This window comes from Miscanthus floridulus, chromosome 1, assembly GCF_019320115.1.
Source record: "Miscanthus floridulus cultivar M001 chromosome 1, ASM1932011v1, whole genome shotgun sequence".
NCBI classification, from domain to species: Eukaryota; Viridiplantae; Streptophyta; class Magnoliopsida; order Poales; family Poaceae; genus Miscanthus; species Miscanthus floridulus.
In genome coordinates this window covers 82,745,154-82,767,069 of record NC_089580.1, presented here as the reverse complement: position 1 = coordinate 82,767,069, position 21,916 = coordinate 82,745,154, and the positions used below count along the sequence as shown (strand labels likewise).

Here is a 21,916-nt window from a genome sequence, read left to right as displayed (position 1 = left end):
CCCCATTTTTTCCTTCTGTCACAAGGTGTATATAAGTCAGTTATATTTGTTATGCAACTTGAAATCACGCTCTCTAATAAGGAATTTAGCAAAACCTTATTACAACAAAACGATCCGCTGACAAAATACCAAATGTTCTGGATGAAGTTTCTAATAATCCGGTCTGATGCGCCCACAACATATTGGTTCACATCATCGCCTGCAACAGGGCAGGCGCGGCGAAGCGCGCCACCTGTCCTAGTTTCCTTCCCCCTTCGTGGATTCAGATCGATTTCGAAGGAAGTGCTGATGTTGGTTGCCTGAACGTCAGGCCATTTTGTATTACCAGTATATTTGCCCATGCTAACGCTACGGGACACATTAAATCCAAAGCTAATTGACTTTATGAACAACTTTCAAAAGACATGTAATTAACAAACTAATCAATTGACATAAAAAAATAAACTAATCAATTAATAATACAAAGTTGCAGATCGTGCTTATTTGCTTATTTCATTGAAATTCTCATCAGCACAAGCTTGTGGACAGAAAGAAGCAAGAGAGGCAGCATACCCATGAAGTTGATTCTTACAAAAAAAAATCAATGTTGCTATCTGGATGGATAATTGATACTATAAAGGGCGTACCTAGTGCAGAGAGCTCTCGCTCTGTGCGGGGTCTGGGGAAGAGTGTCAGTGGCAAGCCTTACTCTCGCCTGTGCAATGCGAGGAGACCGCGACTTGAACCCGGGACCTTCCAGTCACAGGCGGTAAGACTCTACCGCTTGCACCAGGCTCGCCCTTCGGACAATTTATATTATGTCCAAGTAAAAAGATCTTGACAAAGTGAAATGACTTAAAACACAAAATAACGTCATGTCATTTTGTTTCCGTGGGTAGCCCTTTCCACCAGGGTTTCAAGTCCTCATCGCTGTTCTGGAAAACTGGGGTAGAAATCCAAGGGAAAAAATGTCCTCAGAAAATAAAAAAGACAACATGTTTCTTGAAAATTGAAGTAAATAGTGAGATAGATACAACGGAATAGAGCACCTGTTCAAAAAAAGATCTATAGAAAAGAATTCACCTTACTAATGCAACTTTGAAGGTACGCAGAACACACAGAATTGAGCCGCTCAACCAAAAGCTGCTGCCATGCTGTATAAAAAAGAGATTGTCAAAAATCTAAAGTGAAAAATGATCTATAACTGAGCTAGACATATATAAACAATGATGTCAAACATCGCAAGTAGACAATATTGCAGATAAGCACAGGCACAACTGAGTTCAAATGAAGTTTTTTTTTCTTCAAATTATATGGTGGTGCTTGCAGCTTAACACATAAGTTGAATGGATCATTACAACATCAGTCATAATAAAACAACTTGTAAAGAACAAATTAGTAAGTTATCCTAGCATAATGTTAACAGTCAAGCTCCTTGCCACTCGGCAAAAAAAAATATTAGTCATCTCCAGTACATAGTTACGCTTGTACTCTTTGCCATAAGGCATTGGACCTTTTTGTGACTTATAAATCGCTCCCCTGCCCATCTTCAAGATTAAATTATACATACATTTGCATATAACATTCAGAATGCTCTTACAAATTTGTAAGTCCTCTGAGTGCTGAAAATATACTGGTATTTCTCCAACCAAATGATTGCTGTCAAGAATTAAGAATTTGTGTTTCCTTCATCTGAAGACTGATATTCAGTGCAAGTGTGCAGCCCCTATCAGTGCAAGTGTGCAGCCCATGGAGTTTTTCTCACTGTAGATGTCTATAGGCTGTAGCAAAATGAACACTAATCAGTACTTCTTGAGAATGGAGATAGAACGGGCAATTTGTGACGAAATAAAACTATGACAGGGCGAGCAAGGAAAAGCAAGCTTTCTTTGAACCATATGCAGCAGCCATCGGATGTCCCATCCATCTAACATTGAAATCAGAAGGAGAAAAAAAAACACCTGGAGATGTCCGTGATGACTGCTAGATCTAGACGAGCGGTGATGGCCTGGCGCAGCCGGCAGCAGGGGGCCAGGGCGTCGTGGTGACGGGGTAGGGTGGCATCACAGCCAGGTGAGCAGGGCGGCGCGGTGTCGGCCGTGGCCCAGCCCGGAGCGACGACTGGAGGATGGACAGGCGGCGGGCGGCTGGTGGCGGAGGAAGATGGGGTGGGCTCCGGCGCTGGCTGCAGCCTGGGGATCCACCTTCGTCGTACGCGCTTCGTCCGATGGATTCCGCGCACGGGTGTTCGTCGCCCGTCACGACCGTCCGCAGCCTGATCCGCGAGCACCGTTCGCGGCCTGTCTTCCGTGCGAGCGGCGTCCGCGTCCGTCTCGCATGCGCGCCGTCCTTGCGCGTCGCACCCACCTGCGGACCTTCGTTCACGCGCACGTATTGCGCTCGCAGGCCGCCCATCGCAGGAAGAGCTGCCGGTCGCCCGCCTCTCACGGATGTTGAGGAGCTATCTTCATTTTTTTTTTCTTTTTTGGTTGCTCGTGGGATTCGATCCCTGGCTGCATAGGCGTGCGTGGGGCGGAGGACGTGCGGGGACGGTGCAGCCTGCGTTTGAAGCCTGCGTCAAACGATCAACCATGGCCGCTGGATTGGGTTTGAAGCCTGAGAGGGTGTTTTTAGCCGTTGATTTTAATAGAGACGAATTGATTCGTTGTGTGTATTTTTTTAAGGCAACATACCGTGTGTAAACCAATCAACTTGTGTAAACTTGAAAACTACCAATCATAACCACTAGATGCTGATCCAATAGATGAGGTGAGGGGGCTTAAGTGCAAAAAAAAAAGGCCGGCGGGTGGGGGGCTTAAGCGCAAAAAAATCGCACCTCTCACCCTATCCATTGAATCAGCAACTAATGGTCCTGATTGATAGTTCTTAAGTTTGTACAGGTTGATTGGTTTACGTTGCCTTTTTTTAATGCACACTGGACTCAGCGGAGGATGTTTTTCTGGAACGTTTTGATTGATCCTTATAGCAGGGATCAGATTGCAACCATGGGCCCAACTCCCATGGCGCCGGTGGGTCGGATCGAGGCCCGCCAGTGGGCCCAACAACGAGCATGCGTGCTCTGACTCTGAGCAGTGGTCGCTTGGGCCAAACCGGGCACATTGGTCCAACCATCAACCCGACGAGAACAATGGGGCGGACGGCGGCGTTGCTATCGACCCACGGCGGCCGCAGCATCCCGCGGGCGCTCGCCGACGTGCTCGTCTGCCCACTCTCCAAGCAGCCTCTCAGGTGGGGAATCCGAGACTAATTGGCTTCCGTCTCCTCCTCTTTTGCCGCAGCTATTGCCCTCGTTTCCATCCTGCTCCCTTAGCCGTGTGCCGCACCTTGCCGCGCAGGTACTGCGAGGCCACCCGATCTCTGGCCAGCGACGCCGCCGGGGTGCCCTTCCCGGCGAGTCCCGATCGCTCTTGTGCTCATCTCGTGTGATGCCCATGTGTGCCGGCCACCTGTTTGTTGTATTGACTGAATTAATGGGGAAAAATGCGTTAAACTGTTCTAATAGAGCCAAAATCTTGGAAGTGTAGGCGCAGATTTCCTGCAGCGCAAACGTTCAAACAAATGAGTGTTTTGGAATCCGTAGCCTGTGCTGCCGTGCATGTTTTGGTAGGCCTCTGCAGGATCAGGTCTTGCCTAGTTTCAAGACAGTTTCAGAACAAATTCAGATTGGAGTTTAGTGCTTATATGGATAATCATTTTGTAACCAGATTTTACCGCTAACATACCCACATGTGAGTGTTGTGGTTGGAACAGACTAGGTACTAGATAGGGTGGGTGGGAGAAGGAAATGATCAAAGTGACAAAGTGCAAACCTAATGGCTTATTACGACCAAACCAACTGATTTGATTGAGAAAAGAGGGAACTGATAAATGATTTGCATCGGCTTTTGGTTGCACAGAAGGAAAATCTTGAACCTATGCAACTGCAGTGCAGGGATCAAAATATGTCGTTTTGTTCGGTCATTTTTTTTTGTTTGTCGTTGCAATGACCATGACCGCCTAGCTATTCAGCTCAACACCCTCTTTGTGAGCATTTGCTCCTGTACCTGGCGATTTCATTTATCATTTTCCCCAACTCTTATTGTGTGGTGAACTGGTGATGTGACTGCAGGTACTTGATGGAATTCCTTGTCTTGTACCAAAAGATGGAAAGTTAGGCCCTGTTTAGATCCCACCCAAAATCTAAAATTTTTTAAGATTTCCCGTCACATCAAATTTTGCGGCACATGCATGGAGCATTAAATGTAGGTAAAAAGAATAACTAATTGCACAGTTTGCCCGTAATTGGCGAGACGAATCTTTTAAGCCTAAATAGTCCATAATTGGATAATTTTTGCCAAATACAAACGAAAGTACTACAGTAGCCAAAAGCAAAAAAAAATTTCGCATCTAAACGGGGCCTTACTCGACGCCCAAGAAGTGAAATCAGAACAAGAGTCCAGCACTAGGGATTCTTCTGGTTGAATCCTTGTGTATGCAACAGCCATTTGAAGCAATATGTTGTAGTAAGTCGATGGTAATAAAACCAGAGCTATAGCTCCCTCCAAATTATTGCTTCTTGTTGTAAATCGTCACTACCCTGTTGATGTGTACTCACCATATTGCCCTAGGGAACGAGATGATTACACCATTTCTGTTGAAAACGCTTATATGGTTCTGTCTTGAATGACAACAATGAGAATAATGAAATTGGCAAACATAATTTCTGCTTCAGTTTCTTTTACTGGAATAACTATTCATGTACTGAAACTAATCTCAACAACTAATAATGCACCTGCCGTAAACAACTACCCCCAACAACTGTCCTCCACAGCCATGACCTCTCCTCGATGCACACAGAAAACGACACCCAGGACCAGCGCAGCTTTAAAACGAACGCGCCAGATTTATTCTGGCCTCTTCTTTCTCTTACTCGCTCAAATCCAACGATCCAGCTTCTCCGGATCAGTCCTCGTCACTCATCCCATCCCCCGCGCGACGACTCCACCTACGCGCGACGCCCGCGACGCCTCCTCTACCCCCACGCGCGCCGACTCCTCCGCTCCCCCACGCTGACTCCTCGTCTCCCCCTCCTCTCCCCCACGCGACGACGGCCTCCTCTCCCCCACGCGCCGACGGCCACCAGTTCGCGTGCGGCCAGGACGACCGCCCCGCCGGCGCTGCCCCACGGTCGTCCGCGGCACGTTGGTGCTTCTTCTCGGGATGAACCAGTTCGCCGATCTCACCAACGACGAGTTCCCCGCCGCGTACCTCGGTGCCAGGATCCCAGTCGCCCGGAGGGGAAGCACCGTGGGGGATAGGTACCGCCATGTCGGCGCCGAGGAGCTGCCCGGAGCGTCGACGGTAGGGAGAAGGGGGCCGTCGCCCCCGTCGAGAACCAGGGGCAATGCGGTGACGAACTTCGTCCGCGGCACTGGCCTCTCCGCCGCCGGTGGCGGTAGGGTTGGGGTTTCGGGCAACCTTGGGCAACCGGTAGCGGGCCATCTCTTCTTTTTCTCCTATTGTTTTATTTTGCTATTTGATTACATAATAAATTTCTAGGTATACGTTTGAGAGGGGATATTCGTATCTTGCTTCTGGGTGATCCATCCACAGCAAAATCACAGGCAAGTATTGTTTGGTGTTGTCATAGCATTTAGTTTAATGGAAAATAACGTGACAGACTCATCTGTCATAACTTGTGCTTTGGGATCATGTGATTTGTACTATAATTTAAAACTAAAGGTCTCTGGTTCAGTGACACTAATGTGTGTTTCAACAGTTTCTCAAATTTGTAGAGAAGACTGTACCTATTGAAGTCTATACATCTGGCGAAGGATTATCTGCAGCTGATCCTACAGCATCTATAACTCGAGATGTCCGCCGACGCCCCCGGGCGCGATGAGGAACACCAGGCGCGGAAATTGAAAGCAAAGGCGAAGCTACAGGTTCGTTGAATGTCTGTCTCCGTCGTCGCGCTGCCGCTACTACTTGTATTTTTTGTTATTTGGGTTCTTGCATTCAGTTGTTATTACTAATCATAGTATTGCTGTATATTGACCATAAATATGCTGATTGCATTTACACAAATATGGTATAGAGTGAAGGGGGGACTTGAGAGTTTTACTCTGACTTTGTTTTAAAATTTAGTGTGACAAAAAAATTATATTGATGATTATTAATTGAATATTCTTGCACAGATGGATGGCGTATGTGTTGCTCAGGGACAGTGGTTGATCATGTGAGCAAAAAAACGTGGATACTGACCTCTGCTACTCTGATTAGAAACCTGACACTTAGTTTGAGGTCTATGGGCACGACAACATTAAGGTCAAATAGCACATCAGTTCCTTGTTTTTTCATGCTGACTTTCTACTATCCTGCTGTGGTTAAGTATTTACTAATTTGTCGAAATTACAGATCGAAGTGGTTCTTCACAATAAACAAACTGTTCAAGAGTTCCTAGAAATTTGCAGTTGTGACTACTGAGTATCCGAATTCTCAGATAAGAATGTTGATTTTTAATTGATTTCCAAATAATATGGCTATGATTAGAAGCACATAGAGTCATAGATAAGAATGTTTGTACTCATTGAACTATGATATCTTATATAGTCAGAGTTTCCAATCTCAGTTTTTATCCAAATTGTACACAAGAATTGTGCTATATAGCAATACTGGCTTAGATCTTATAATGTCTCATTAAATAGTTTTTAAAAACATGTACCTGGGCACGTGCATGTCCTTGGTTTCAGAAACCTGCTGAAAATAGGGACATTATGGAAGAGGTGTCGAAGACTCATGAGGCCATGCAGTAAGTCAGCAACGACCTTGAAAATATAATGCCATCATCATAAGCAAGTGACGCAAGCACATGGTTATGTGGTACGCTACATATATATCATAAGCAGATAAAATGATCTGTTTTCGTTTGATTATAGTTTTGTGATTCAGTTTCTTCTATAAACCTATCCTTCATTTTCGGCAGTAGTATCTCAGCCTATCTGTTTAGTTTTACCACGGTGCAAACTGAAGACATGTCCTTCATTTTTGTTAGCGACTCAGTGATTAAGGATATATTCACAAGCATATTCTCAGAAACCCTGTTGCTTTTTTTAGACGCTCAGCAACCGCACTGTATTTGCTGGTAGCACAGAGATTTGGTTGGGGTCCTACCAGCTTCAAACATGATTATAAGAATTTGAGGTTAAAATGATATTCATTTTTAGGTGATGATGACGAGCATAGAATTGACGAGGACATCATATCATGATTTGCATTTTGACTTCTATCTACATGAATGAAAATGGAATTTGATGTTATTTTGACTTCTTTGATATTTTCCACAAAAACCCCGGTGGGGAAAATTAGAAATATGACACATACTTATGTTAATATTATTTCATTAAAAACTTTAACAAGAAACCTTGTAAGTAAAACTTGTGAAAGAAAAGAGTATAATATAATGCTAGTACAGATCAATATTTAGGAGATGTCTCCCCCTGATTCTGGCAAATTTCGAAGTCACCGCATACCAATTTCATGTACCAATTTTTGAAACACAGAAGTTGGTAAGGACTTAGTAAATAGGTCAGCGAGATTATCACATGACTTGATTTGCAAGATGTTTATTTTCCCGTTTTCTTGCAATTCATGGTGATAAAACAGTTTAGGAACAATATGCTTAGTGATATTGCTCTTTATGTAGTCTGATTGCATCTGTGTAACACAAGCGGAATTATCTTCATAAATAATTATAGATGATTCAGTTGAACCAATACCATATGACTGTTGTATGTGGTTAATCATTCTGCGAAGCCATATACATTCTCGTGATGGCTCGTATAGAGCAATAATTTCAGAATGATTAGTAGAGGTCACTGTCAGAGTCTGCTTAGAAGACTTCCATGAAATAGCTGTACCTTCATGTAGGAATACAAATCCTGTTTGAGATTTTTCGTTACGAGGATCAGATAAGTAACATGCATCAGTATAACCAATCATACTGGGATCATGATTTTTCTTGAAGAATAAACCAAGATCCTTTGTGCCATTAAGGTATCTGAGGATACACTTCGCTCCCGTCCAATGACGGCGAGTTGGGTTCACACTATGCCTAGCTAGTAAGTTCACTACAAATGCGATATCAGGCCTGGTGCAATTTTCAAGATACATAAGTGTGCCAATGACACTGAGATATCCCGTGGTCTAAATGGATCTTTCCCTATTTCTAAGGAACGAACAACCATCGGAGTTTTATTAGGGTATGATTTATGCATATTGAATTTCTCCAATATCTTCTTGATATAGGTTGATTGATGCACTAAAATCCCTGAAGGACGGTGCTCAAGTTGTAAGCCTAGGCAATAGTTGGTCTTACCCAAATCCTTCATCTCGAATTCCCTCTTTAGATGTTTGCGTGCTTCATCTATATCCTTTGGACTACCAATGATATTTAAATCATCAACATATACGGATATAATATAAAATCCCGTTTGAGATTTCTTAATGAAAACACATGGGCAATCATCATTGTTAGAGTATTATTTCTTTAGAAGGAATCCCCTCAGTCGGTTGTACCACATTCGTCCCGACTGCTTCAAGCCATATAATGACTTTTGTAGTTTTACACAATACATGTTGCGATTTGCGTTTGGATTCGAAATTTGGATTCCATCGGGAACCTTCATGTATATGTCCGAATCAAGTGACCCATATAGATATGTTGTCACCACATCCATCAACTGCATAGATAGATGATTTTGAACTGCCAATGATATTAAGTATCATAAAGTAATTCCACTCATTACTGGAGAATAGATTTCATTGTAATCAATGTCGGGTCTCTGCGTGAACCTTTGTGCTACTAGCCTCGCTTTATATCTCACCATCTCATTGTTCTCATTTCGTTTCTAGACGAAAATCCATTTAAAGCCTACAAGAAAGACTTTGGAAGGTGTAGGTATTGAAGATGTGAATACCCCTCTTATAGTGAGCGAAGCTATCTCAGCTTGAATTGCTTCTTTCCATTGAGCCCAGTCCAAGCGTTTTTTGCACTCTGCCATGGTCTTGGGATCTGGATCATTGAGAAAGATTTCTGCAATTGCTGCGGAGAAGTACATGTCGACAACAGTAGTCTTACGATCATATGATTCTCCAGAATCTATGTAATTAATGGAAATTTTTTTCACCCCATTATTTGACTCAACATTTCCCAAAACTATAGAGTCAGGGTGTTCCGATATCCTAGGATCAGAATTTGGATGCACCGTTAATCCGGGTTGTGGATTTGGTCCTGATGTTGGATTTTTATCCACTATTGGGTGTCTACCAACTTGAGGTTGGCTTGGATTTACTGATTTGGAGGATTTAGCCCTCGATATCCTCGGACGCTTACTTGTAGCTGGTCGCAATTAAATTAAGTCAGCAGCATGTAAGACTGCATGACCCCAACATGAAGTTGGTAGGTTGCAATTTTGTAATAACGGCCTTGCAATGAGTTTAATTCTCTTAATAAGAGATTCTGCTAGACCATTTTGTGTATGGACATATGAGACAAAGTGCTGAACTTGAATTCCCAAAGCCATACAATAATCGTTGAAAGTCTTTGAGGAAAATTCAGCAGCATTGTCTAATCAAATTGATTGAATTTGATGTTCAGGATGATGTGCTCTAAGTCTAATAACTTGAGCAATAATTTTTGCAAATGCAAGGTTACGTGTGGACAAAAGACACACACGAGACCATCTAGTAGATGCATCTATTAGAACCATGAAGTACTTGAACGGTCTAGACATTGGTTGTATGGGGCCACAAATATCTCCTTGAATGCGTTCAAGAAATTTTAGTGGCTCATTTTGGATCTTAACGGGCGATAGTCGTACGATCAATTTTCCTGTAGCGCATGAAGTGCACATAAAATCCGAAGATTTTGGGAATTTAACAGTATTTAACTCATGACATTTAGAATTGCTGATAATTTTTCGCATCATCCCTATACCAGGATGGCCAAGGCGTTCATGCCAAATTTTGAATGTGTCAACATTATGAAAAATTACCTTGTACGCAACATGCGGTACGGGCTTGATGTATGTGTAGTACAATCCTGACGGAAAAGAGAGAATTTTCTCAACAATTCATTTGCCATATCCACTATTTTTAGTAACGAGGAGTATTTCCTCATTATTGTCATCACGGGTTTCAATATGAAAACCATTTTGACGGATATCTCTATAACTTAATAAGGTACGCTTTGAATCGGGATACAATAATGCATCCTCAATTGTAATTTGGGTACCCATGGGGAGTACAATAGTGGCACGACCAGAGCCAACTATTGTAGCATCGTGCCCGGCGATTGTTAAAAGATTTCCTTGTCTTTTTGTAAGAGTTTGGAAATATTTTGTTTCTCTAAGTATAGAATTAGTGGTACCCCTGTTCACTAGACATAATTCCTCCTCCATCAGATTGACCCCGTAGAAACTATATACAAATAAAGAATTTGATATAAAACTATTTGATGATATATAGAATACATACTTTATTTATTGAATATCAAATGTGTACATTACATTTATTGGATATTCAAACCAAATAGTGATGACATGATTAAATATTTACAACACATAGGACATAAATTATTTTAACTATTATAATCACTAGGACATAAAGACGTTAGAATCTAAGGGATTGGGAGCCTATTCAAAGTCTCCAAATATGTCGTTGGATGCATATTCCACGATCATATTCCCTGTATCAGCAAGATCCTCACCTCCTCGTATGTTGCTGCTGCTTGGTTCCATTGGAACTTGTTGCGAACAACCAGCCTCATTCCTGGTGGTGTCAGGTCGAATGTTGAAGTGGGCTTCATACTTCTGTCCTAGTGCAGCACGTCTGTGACCCACAGACTTTAAGTAGAGATCAACAAGATGACTTGGGGTACGGCATTTCTTTGTAGTATGGCTATAACAACCACACTTCTGACACACAGGTTTGTCATTCCTGTGTTTGGAAATGTTCTTACCATTGTAGGAAACACGAGTTTGAGATTTCTTATTGCGTCTGCGTTGTTTTTTTACCTTTCTTAGAATTTCCCTAAGGATGGGTCTTAGAAAGTCCACCATCAAATTTGGGTTTATTCTAAGTGTAAGAATGTTGTCGGTGTAGAAAATGACCAACTAGTAAATATTTATAGTTTTGTTGTACGTTGTGATCGGAGGTGGCCTAGCACTTAATGACACAGGATTTATACTAGTTCAGGCAACGTGCCCTACGTCCAGTCGGGGTCTGTCGGTGACTTTATTCCTGAGCCCAGGTGCTCGAAGTCGGTAGTGAGGTTACAAACGAGAAGGAGAAAGGAGAGGGTGTACAAGAGGTTTGGTTGGCTCCGACCGAAAGGGTTGCGGTCGGAACTTGGTGGTCCTGCGGTTGTAAGGTGTTGATGTCGATCTAGTGAGTCTGAGCTTGAAGAAGTTGATCTCCTCCTCGTAGGAGGGAGCGCATCCCCTTTTATAGATAAAGGGGATGACTTTACAGGTGAGAGGGAGAGAGTACGGGTGTTTCTAAGCCTTGTCGCCCACGTCGATGAAGATTGGATCACAGTTGACACCCCCCAACACTGTCGATGTCGCTGTAGAATGTCAGATGTGCACGGGAGGTCGAGCTATCTTCTTCAGGAAGGATGGACGTTGGTACCTGCAAATACTTCTTGATGCCCAGTGTCGGTGTTTTGGACTGGTGAGCCCTCAACCAACTAGTGAAAGTGTACTGCGTGCCCCTAATCCTGGATGGTGATGCAAAGAGACACAAGGTTTATACTGGTTCAGGCAATAGGTGCCCTACGTCCAGTCTGAGAGATCGATCTTGTATTCCTTGCACCGAGGTGCTTGTAGTAGGGGTTTACAAGCGAGGCGAGAGAGGGAGCTAGCCCCAGGTCTCTGCGTGGAGCGGTGTGGGTTGCTTGAGATGTTGATCTCTTGCGGTGAGGAAGTGAACGTGTGTGTTCGTGTTCGTCTATCTCCTATGTCCTCTCCCCTTCTAAGCGGCCTCGGTTACCCCCTTTTATAGTTGAAGGGAGGCGTAGGGGCGTTACATGGGGTTGCTACGTGGCGTTGTGTGAATAGAGGCAGCATGTCCGAGCCCTGTAGCTTGTCACTGTGGCGGCATGGTCGGCGAAGCGGTCTTGTCCTTGATGCACTAGAGCGACGTGCCGGTCACGCCCGATCCTGTGCGACGTGAGAGCTCCAGTGATAGCTTGACGCAGGGCATGGCGGACGACGTGCCGGTCACTGTATGGCGACAGCGTAGAGAGCCGAGGCTCAGTCGGTGCAGAGGGCGAACCATCGTGGGGGTTCGATAGGCGCGAACCCCGAGGCTGCTGAGACCCTGAAGCGGATTGCCGAGGCTCAGAGGGAGCAGTTGGTCCTGTACACTGATTCCGAGGCTACAGGTACCCGAACTTGACTCCCCACGCCGCGCTATCCTCGGAGCAGGGGTTAGGTAGCACAGTGCTGTACGAGCGTCAGTCGTGGGCACAGTGCCGAGCACAGCGGCCGGTAACCCCTGCCCTGTCCTGTCCCGGACGGCATGGTGTTGATGCGACTCCCATCTCATTGGTCACTCCGCTGTGTCGAGCCGTCGTCCGGCTGACATCGCGGGAGTGGTTGGACGCATTAGTTGGACGTGACGTTCTGTCAGGGAAATCGGTCGAGGCGGAGGCGACGGGGCTGTCGTCGAGCCGGCCTCGAGTGAGACGGAGAATTGGTTCCCCGTCCGAGGCCTTACCTGCGGGGCCTTGAGCGAGACGGAGAATCGGTTCCCCGTCCGAGGCCTTACGTGTGGGGCCTCGAGCGAGACGGAGAATCGGTTCCCCGTTCGAGGCCTTACGTGCGGGGCCTCGAGCGAGACGGAGAATCGGTTCTCGTCTGAGGCCTTACGTGTGGGGCCTCGAGCGAGACGGAGAATCGGTTCCCCGTCCGAGGTCTTACGTGCGAGGCCTCGTGCGAGACGGAGAATCGGTAGCCTCGAACAAGGTGGGGTTAGCCGGTAGTTGTCTCTTGGCTTTGATTATTAAGGGTCTAAGCGATTTTTTCGGTTTTTGCTTAGGGGACCCTTTTTTATGGTACCCGACAGTAGCCCCCGAGCCTTAGGGAAAGTGTGAGCGCTCTTCCTGAGGTTTTGACGAGACTTGGCTCGCGGCAGCTCCTGGTGGGATGGCGTTTCGTACTCGAGGCCTTGGTGGGTGCGCGCGAGCGCACCCGTCGGGTGTAGCCCCCGAGGCCCTGGAGGAGTGGATTTATTCCTCTAGGGGCTTTTCTCATGTCGTGCGAGGGGTTTTATTGCGTTTGCCGAGCCCATGAGGGCGAGTTCGGGTCACTGGGTCTCGGCTTGGTTACAGGAAGAGCCCCCGAACCTCTGCGTGGAGCAAGAGGGCGATCAGGAGTTTCCCTGTCTTTTTTGTGCGGCCCTCACGCATCCTTTTCGTTCGGAAGGAGGGGTGGAGTATGCCATGCTACCCTCGGTGGGCGCGAGCAGTGACATCTTCGGTGAGCTGTTATCGGGTAAGTCCGAGTGGAGGCCCATGCCCCATTCGATAAGGGTCGGCTGGCGGTCCAGAGACGCACTCCAAAAGTACCAGAGGGCTTCTCTAGTGGGTCCCAGGGCCGTTCAAATGGCCTCGGGGGCTCGATGCCTTCCTTCGATGGGATCCCATTCAGAGACCTTCCTGCTGGTCTCGAACACGACTTAGGGCATCCCGAGCGATCGCTTGCTCGGGCCTCAGCCATGTACGGGCTCACCCATAGTCATCCCTGACTCTATTGTCCTGGGGCGGCTGTCGAGACCCTCGGGGGCCCAGCCTTTGAACCCCTAGACCGTAACGGGCTCGATGCCCTTTATCGTGTTTTGCCGAGCCTTCGAGTGCGAGCTTGGGTTGCTGGTATTCGACCTGGTTGCAGGAAGAGCCCTCGAGCCTCCACACGGAGCGAGAGGGTGATCAGGAGTTTCCCTATCTTTTTTATGCAACCCTCGCGCATCCTTCGCGTTCGGAAGGAGGGTTTATTTGCTGAGCCCTCGAGTGCGAGTTTGGGTCACTTGGTCTTGGCTTGGTTGCAGGAAGAGCCCTCGAGCCTCTGCGCGGAGCGAGAGGGCGATCAGGAGTTTTCCTGTCTTTTTTGTGCGACCCTCGCACATCCTTCGCGTTCAGAAGGAGGGTTTGTTTGCCGAGCCCTCGAGTGCGAGTTTGGGTCGCTGGGTCTCGGCTTGGTTGCAGGAAGAGCCCCCGAGCCTCTGTACGGAGCGAGAGGGCGATCAGGAGTTTCCCTGTCTTTTTCGTGCGACCCTCGCGCATCATTTTCGTTCTGAAGGAGGGGTTGTTTGTCGAGCCCTCGAGTGCGAGTTTGGGTCGTTGGGTCTCGGCTTGGTTGTAGGAAGAGCCCCCGAGCCTTCGCACGGAGCGAGAGGGCGATCAGGGGTTTCCCTGACTTTTTTGTGCGACCCTCGCACATCCTTTTTGTTCGGAAGAAGGGTTTATTTGCTGAGCCCTCGAGTGCGAATTTGGGTCGTTGGGTCTCGGCTTGGTTGCAGGAGGAGCCCCTGAGCCTCTGCATGGAGCGAGAGGGCGATCAGGAGTTCTCCTGGCTTTTTTGTGCGACCCTCGTGCATCCTTTTCGTTCGGAAGGAGGGGTGGAGTATGCTAGGCTACCCTCGGTGGGCGCGAGCAATGATAACTCCGGTGAGCTGTTATCGGGTAAGTCCAAGTGGAGGCCCGTGCCCCATTCGATAGGGGTCGGCTGGTGGTCCAGAGACGCACTCCCAAAGTACCAGAGGGCTTCTCTAGTGGGTCCCAGGGCCATTCGATGGGCCCCGGGGGCTCGGCGCCTCCCTGCGGTGGGATCCCATTCAGAGACCTCCCTGCATAGTCAGGTAGCAGTACATGCCAAATGGTGTGATGAAAGAAGTCGCGAGCTGGTCGGACTCTTTCATCTTGATTTGATGGTAACCGGAATACGCATCAAGGAAGGATAGGGTTTCGCATCCCGCAGTGGAGTCAACGATTTGGTCGATTCGCGGTAATGGGAAAGGGACTTTTGGGCATGCCTTATTTAAACCGGTGTAGTCTACACACATCCTCCACTTCCCATTTTTCTTCTTAACTAATGCAGGATTAGCTAACCACTCCGGATGGGACACTTCCTTGATGAATCCGGCCGCCAAAAGCTTCTGCACCTCCTCGCCGATGGCCCTGCGCTTCTCCTTGTCGAATCGGCATAGGCGCTGCCTTACCGGTCTGGAGCCGGCCCGGATGTCCAAGGCGTGCTCGGCGACTTCCCTTGCTATGCCTAGCATGTTCGAGGGACTCCACACGAATACATCGGCATTTGCGCGGAGAAAGTCGACGAGCACGGCTTCCTATTTACTGTCGAGGGTGGCGCTGATCCTCAGCGCCCGGTCGTCGGGGCAGGTGGGGTCGACCGGGACGAGTTTGACAGCCTCCGCGGGCTCGAAAGTCCCGGCACGACGTTTGGACTCAGGCGCCTCACTGCCAAGTTGGTCGAGGTTGACGATGAGGGTCTCGGCCTCCACGAGAGCCTCGGCGTACTCGATGCATTCGACGTCGTAGTCGTATACATGCTTGTACGTGGACTCGATAGTGATGACGCCGTTGGGGCCTGGCATCTTGAGCTTGAGGTAGGTGTAGTTGGGGACCGCCATGAACTTGGCGTAGCACGGCCGCCCCAGGATTGTGTGGTACGTTCCCTTGAACCCAACCACCTCGAAGGTGAGGACCTCCTTGCAGTAGTTGGAGGGAGTGCCAAAGCAGACGGGCAGGTCGATGCGTCCGAGGGGTCGCGAGCGTTTCCCTGGCACGATGCCGTGGAAAGGCGTGGCATCACCTCGGAGCTGTGACTGGTCGAGCTCAAGGAGCTCTAGAGTGTTGGCGTAGAGGATGTTAAGGCCACTGCCTTCGTCCATCAACACCTTGGTGAGCCGGGTGTTGCCGATGATGGGGTCGACGACAAGTGGGTACTGCCCGGGGTTCGGGATGTAATCGGGGTGGTCATCCCGATCAAAGGTGATCGCCTCTCGAGACCAGTCGAGGTACCGGGGTGTGTCCACCTTCACCGAGAAGACCTCCCGGCGTTCCCTCTTTCGCTGGCACGCCGTAAGGCACGCCGAAGGTCCGCCAAAGATCATGAAGGCGTTGTGCACCTCGGGGAACCCGTCGTCCTTATCGTTGTCCCTATCGCCGGCGTCCCTCTTTTTGGCATCGTCGTTGGAAAGTCCGAGCTTGGCGTAGTAACGCCAGAGCATGGTGCACTCTTCGAGGGTGTGCTTCACCGGGCCCTGGTGGTAAGGGCAGGGCTTCTTAAGCATATCATCGAAGAGCCCGAGGCCTCTGGGGCCTCGGGGATGCTTGCGCTCTGCGGTCGCGACTAGGCCGGCCTTGAGGACCTCCTGCTTCCCCTGGTGACCCTTTTTCTTTTTCTTGGGGAGGTGGGAGGCCGAGGCCCCGAGGGCCTCGTCCTTCCGCTTCCCCTTGGCGTCGCTGTCGGGGAAGATGGCCCCAACAGCCTCTTCGCTCGAGGCAAAGTTGGTGACGATGTCGAGGAGCGCGGCCATCGAGGTCGGTACGTTCCGGCCTAACTCTCAGACTAGGTCTCGGCAGGTGGTGCTGGAGAGGAAAGCCTGGACAATTTCCGAGTCGCCGACGCTGGGCAACTCGGTGCATTGCTTGGAGAAGCGTCGGATGAAGTCTCGGAGAGACTCGTCCGGCCCCTGGCGACAACTCTTGAGGTCCTAGGAGTTCCCGGGACGCACGTATGTGCCCTAGAAATTCCTGACGAAGACCCTTACCAAGTCGCGCCAGTTGTGGATCTGCGAGGGAGGGAGGTGTTCGAGCCAGGCTCGCGCCGAGTCTGACAGGAACAACGGAAGGTTGCGGATGATGAGCAGGTCATCGTCCACGCCGCCTAGCTGACAAGCCAGGCGGTAATCAGCCAGCCACAGCTCGGGGTTGGTCTCGTCGCTGTACTTTGTGAGGTTGGCCGGTTGCCGAAATCGGGCCGGAAAATGAGCGTCGCGGATGGCTCTGCTAAAGACTCGAGGGCCAGGCGGCTCAGGAGGACTGCGGTCCTCCCCACTGTCGTAACGACCGCCTCGGTGCGGTTGGTAGCCTTGGGTAGGCCCCTCGTTGTCGTGGCGCCGTCGCCTGCTGACCACATCGTGGTCGCCTTACGCCTCGCGTCGGTCGCCGAGGCGGTTGTGCACCGAGGGGACCCTGTTGGTTGTCGATGCCCAAGCGGGCTCGGGATAAACCGAGGCCTCCCTATCCTGCCGAGGCGGTGCCATGGGAAGTTCTGAGGCGCCTCCGCGCCGTCGAGAGGCGGAACTTTCGGCCTGCTGCACCACGGCAGTCTTGAGGAGGTCCCGGAGCTCGCCGCGGGCCCGTCGCCCCTCCGAGGTAGAGGGCTCGGGCATCGTCCGAAGTAGCATCGCGCTGCCATGATGTTCTGGCTAGTGCGATGGAAAATAGGGGGTTGATCGTCCCCTTCGTCGTTGTTGATGCGGCTGTTGACGTTGCGAGCCCTCCGCCGGGTTGCTCCACCATCACCGTGACCCCGCTGCTCCTGCTCAAGAGTGTCTCGGAGCTGCTGCAGAAGGAGTCGGTCTTGTTCGACCTTGGCCTGAAGCTCACGGAGCTGCTCTAGGTCTAGACGTCGAAGTTCCTCGGGGGCATGGTCCTCGTTCCGCACTGCCCGGGGCTCGACGCGTGGAGGTGCGGCGCCGCCCGCCCCTTCGGGGGGCGGGGAGCGAGAACCTGCCCCTTCGTCCTTGTCGCCCATGCTTGGCATCCCGAGCTCGACGTGGAAGCACTCACAAGTGGGGTCGTAAGTGCCTTCGTCATCAGAGTCAGAGTAGCCGAAGCAGTAGTCGCTCACGGCCAGGAAGCGGCGCATGGCTTCAGGGTCGCGAAGCCCGGAGAAGTCTGCTCCGGCCCACGCCTCGTCCTCCTCCGAGGAGTCAATGTGGGTGTGGGTCGAGGTAGTGGCATCAAGGTCGAGGGCGAAACGTTGGTGGCATCCTGAGGGCTCCGTGTGAGCGGAAGCGTAGGCAGAAGCATAGGCGGCGGCGGTATTGCCAAACCCGACGGGATACGGGGATGGTGCCATCGTCGGGCTTCGCTTCGCCGGAGTCAACTCCTCAGGAGGTGGCGGGGCAGAGCTTGATGATGGGGCGTCGCTGTGCGCCACCGGCGCCTTTCCCTTGTCCAGGCTCAGGCTAGACAGGTCCCCAACCAGGGACCTTGTGCCAACAGCTGGGCATGGGATACCGGTGGAGCGCGGCATGTCGCCCTGAGCTTGCGCGGTGTCGGGGTGGTCCCACCCGCGCCGTGCCTGGCGAGCGCGATGAGAGCGGCGGCCTGGGCGCCACCTTCGCCTAGGCTGCCGGGGCGTGACGTTGTTGACGATCGGTGGGACTCCAGGTGAGAGGAGTACCATATCGTACTCATGTCCTAGAGACATGAACTCTAGGCTCTTGAACCATATTATCATGTCGAGACGCAGTGGTCGCACGGGGTCTGCCATCCAGAACTTGTCGGGATGACAAAGCTGACACGCAGTAGAACCCCTACCTGGCGCGCCAACTGTCAGTGTTTTGGACCGGCGAGCCCTCAACCAACTAGTGAAAGTGTACTGCGTGCCCCTAATCTCGGATGGTGATGCAAAGAGACACAAGGTTTATACTGGTTCGGGCAATAGGTGCCCTACGTCCAGTCTGAGGGATCGATCTTGTATTCCTTGCACCGAGGTGCTTGTAGTAGGGGTTTACAAGCAAGGCGAGAGAGGGAGCTAGCCCTAGGTCTCTACGTGGAGCGACGTGGGTTGCTTGAGATGTTGATCTCTTGCGGTGAGGAAGTGAACGTGTGTGTTCGTGTTCGTCTATCTCCTATGTCCTCTCCCCTTCTAAGCGGCCCCGGTTATCCCCTTTTATAGTTGAAGGGAGGCGTAGGGGCGTTACATGGGGTTGCTACGTGGCGTCGTGTGAACAGAGGCGGCATGTTCGAGCCCTGTAGCATGTCACTATGGCGGCATGGTCGGCGAAGTGGTCTTGTCCTTGATGCACTGGAGCGACGCACCGGTCACGCCCGATCCTGTGCCACGTGGGAGCTCTAGTGATAGCTTGACGTAGGGCATGGCGGACGACGTGTCGGTCGCTGTATGGCGACAGCGTAGAGAGCCGATGCTTAGTCGGTGCAGAGGCCGAACCATCATGGGGGGCTCGGTAGGCGCGAATCCCGAGGCTGCCGAGACCCTGAAGTGGATTGTCGAGGCTCGGAGGGAGCAGTTGGTCCTGTACACTGATTCCGAGACTACAGGTACCCGGACTTGACTCCCCACGCCGCGCTGTCCTCGGAGCAGGGGTTAGGTAGCACAGTGCAGTACGAGCGTCAGTCGTGGGCACAGTGCCGAGCACAGTGGCCGATAACCCCTGCCCTGTCCTATCCCGGACGGCATGGTGGTGATGCGACTCCCATCTCGTTGGTCACTCCGCTGTGTCGAGCCATCGTCCGGCTGACATCGCGGGAGTGGTTGGACGCGTTAGTTGGACGTGACGTTCTATCAGGGAAATCAGTCGAGGCGGTGGCGACGGGGCTGTCGCCGAGCCGGCCTCGTGCGAGACGGAGAATAGGTTCCCCATCCGAGGCCTTACCTGCGGGGCCTCGAGCAAGATGGAGAATCGGTTCACCGTCTGAGGCCTTACGTGCGGGGCCTCGAGCGAGATGGAGAATTGGTTCCCCATCCGAGGCCTTACGTGCGGGGCCTCGAGCGAGACGGAGAATCGGTTCCCCGTCCGAGGCCTTACGTGCGGGTGAAAGCTCTAGTTTGGTTTTGGTTAATTGATGAAACCCTAAGTGCTAACCTAGTTTATCAAGATGATTATGAGATAGGTAGCACTACTCCAAGTGATGAAGCAATGACGAAGATCATGACAATGGTGATAGCATGGTGATGATCAAATGCTTGAACTTGGAAAAGAAGAAAGAGAAAAACAAAAGGCTCAAGGCAAAGGTATAAAATGTAGGAGCCATTTTGTTTTAGTGATCAAGACACTTAGTGAGTGTGATCACATTTAGGATAGATAGCCGTACTATTAAGAGGAGTGAAACTCGTATCGGAATGCGGTTATCAAAGTGCCACTAGATGCTCTAACTCATTGCATATGCATTTAGGATCTAGTGGAGTGCTAACACCCTTGATAATATTTATGAAAATATGCTAACACATGTGCACAAGGTGTATGCAGGGTTGAGATGGGTTTGGGTCCCTCTCTCGGCGCTTTCGGAAAAATGAAATGTCTATTTTCTATTGCGCCGGATGCAAAATTCTTGGTGGTTGGCACATTTGAGCAAGGGTGAAGAAGTTAGAGTTGAAATGGAGTTGGTCAAAATGATGCTGACGTCGGTCTACTGACCGGACGTTGGGTCACTCAGCGACCGGACGCTGAAAGGCTGCGTCCGGTCGAGCTGGCAGAGACCGAAACTGGCGACCTCTCTGCCAGCTTCATGAGATCGTGGAAGTGGCCTGGAATGTCTTGCTAGGGCTACGTGCCCGCGTGATCGGCCGCGGCGACCGACACGAAGTTAGCCGGTTGGCGACGATCCTTTCTGTTCTTTTTTCCCCTCTGCGTGGAGGGGCCCTCGTCTTGTCGTGGGTTCGATCCCCACGGACGGCGTCAACTGTCGGAGCAGAAAATGACCAACTATTAAATATTTGTAGTTTTGCTGTACGTTGTGATCGGAGGTGGCCTAGCACTCAATGACACATGATTTATACTGGTTCAGGCAACATGCCCTACGTCCAGTCGAGGTCGGTCAGTGACTTTATTCCTGAGCCTAGGTGCTCAAAGTCTGTAGTGAGGTTACAAACGAGAAGGAGAAAGGAGGGGGTGTACAAGAGGTTTGGTTGGCTCCGACCGGAAGGGTTGCGGTCGGAACTTGGTGGTCCTACGGTTGTAAGATGTTGATGTCGATCTAGTGAGTCTGAGCTTGAAGAAGTTGATCTCCCCCTCATAGGAGAAAGCTGGATCACCATATTCGAGTCGCTCCAATTAGAGGGATGAGTGTACTACTTTAAGCATTTCCATGTTTCCAATGCCCATGTGCTGTCAGTGCCCCTGTTAATCACCTGTAGATGACGTGATTCATTCCCTATACAAAGAATTTGGTTTGGGTTACAGTAGCATGGACTAGATATGAAAGAAAATGCTACTGATTGTTACCTTTTATTTATCTTGTCATCTTTTGAGAATTTTTGGCAAAATATATATGTGCTATGTTGCTGGACTCAGTGTTTGGTTGGTTGTTTGCAGGAAAATGAGATGAAACGAACTAGGGAATAGCTCTTGTTTTGTCCAAGCTCAAAATTACAAGAAACACTTATTATTCAAAGGAAAACTTTAACTCATCATGTGTCCTATGCGAATTATTATGTTTGTCAAGCAAAAAAGATTATTGATGACTCCACGATTCATTTCAAAAACATGTTACTATTTATTTTCATGCTTCTTTTATTGCGTTTATTATTTTCTGCTCTTGAGTGACGTTATGTGATGGAATTTTATTTTATATATGGTCGCGCACGGGCAATCAACTAGCAAATTGTAAATTTTATGCATCCCTGAAGTCAAACCGTGGCATTAGCACAGACATATACAAAATAGTGGGACTCAGGATTGATGTGTACTCACCATATTGCCGTAGAGAACGAGATGAGTACACCATTTCTGTTGAAAACGCTAATATGGTTGTCTTGAATGACAACAATGAGAATAATGAAATTGGCAAACATAGTTTCTGCTTCATTTTCTTTCACTGGAATCTCTTACTCCTAAAAAGACCAAACTGGCATCGTTCACACCCAAATCGCTCTGCCTCCGA

The 21,916-nt window shown here is 49.5% G+C and overlaps 1 protein-coding gene and 2 long non-coding RNA genes across 4 annotated transcripts; 2 read left to right on the top strand and 1 right to left on the bottom strand.

Annotated features, from left to right (window-relative positions):
* Positions 1 to 503: 503 nt before the first annotated feature.
* On the bottom strand, positions 504 to 2,434 carry LOC136488600 (uncharacterized). Its single transcript, XR_010767399.1, has 4 exons — positions 1,941 to 2,434; positions 1,580 to 1,760; positions 1,063 to 1,133; positions 504 to 922 (listed from the first exon to the last, which is right to left on the bottom strand). It is a non-coding gene; the product is annotated as an uncharacterized lncRNA (long non-coding RNA).
* A 693-nt stretch (positions 2,435 to 3,127) lies between these two features.
* On the top strand, positions 3,128 to 4,461 carry LOC136488593 (uncharacterized). The gene is made up of 4 exons (XM_066485477.1): positions 3,128 to 3,228; positions 3,336 to 3,390; positions 4,109 to 4,150; positions 4,399 to 4,461. Exons 1-4 carry the CDS (start codon positions 3,128 to 3,130, stop codon positions 4,459 to 4,461), a joined length of 261 nt encoding a protein of 86 aa, XP_066341574.1.
* A 569-nt stretch (positions 4,462 to 5,030) lies between these two features.
* Positions 5,031 to 6,614, top strand: LOC136488583 (uncharacterized). Of its 2 annotated transcripts, XR_010767398.1 has the most exons (5): positions 5,031 to 5,469; positions 5,539 to 5,603; positions 5,759 to 5,924; positions 6,177 to 6,306; positions 6,397 to 6,614. It is a non-coding gene; the product is annotated as an uncharacterized lncRNA (long non-coding RNA). The 2 variants fall into 2 exon arrangements; XR_010767397.1 differs by having other exon boundaries at positions 5,031 to 5,603.
* Positions 6,615 to 21,916: the final 15,302 nt, after the last annotated feature.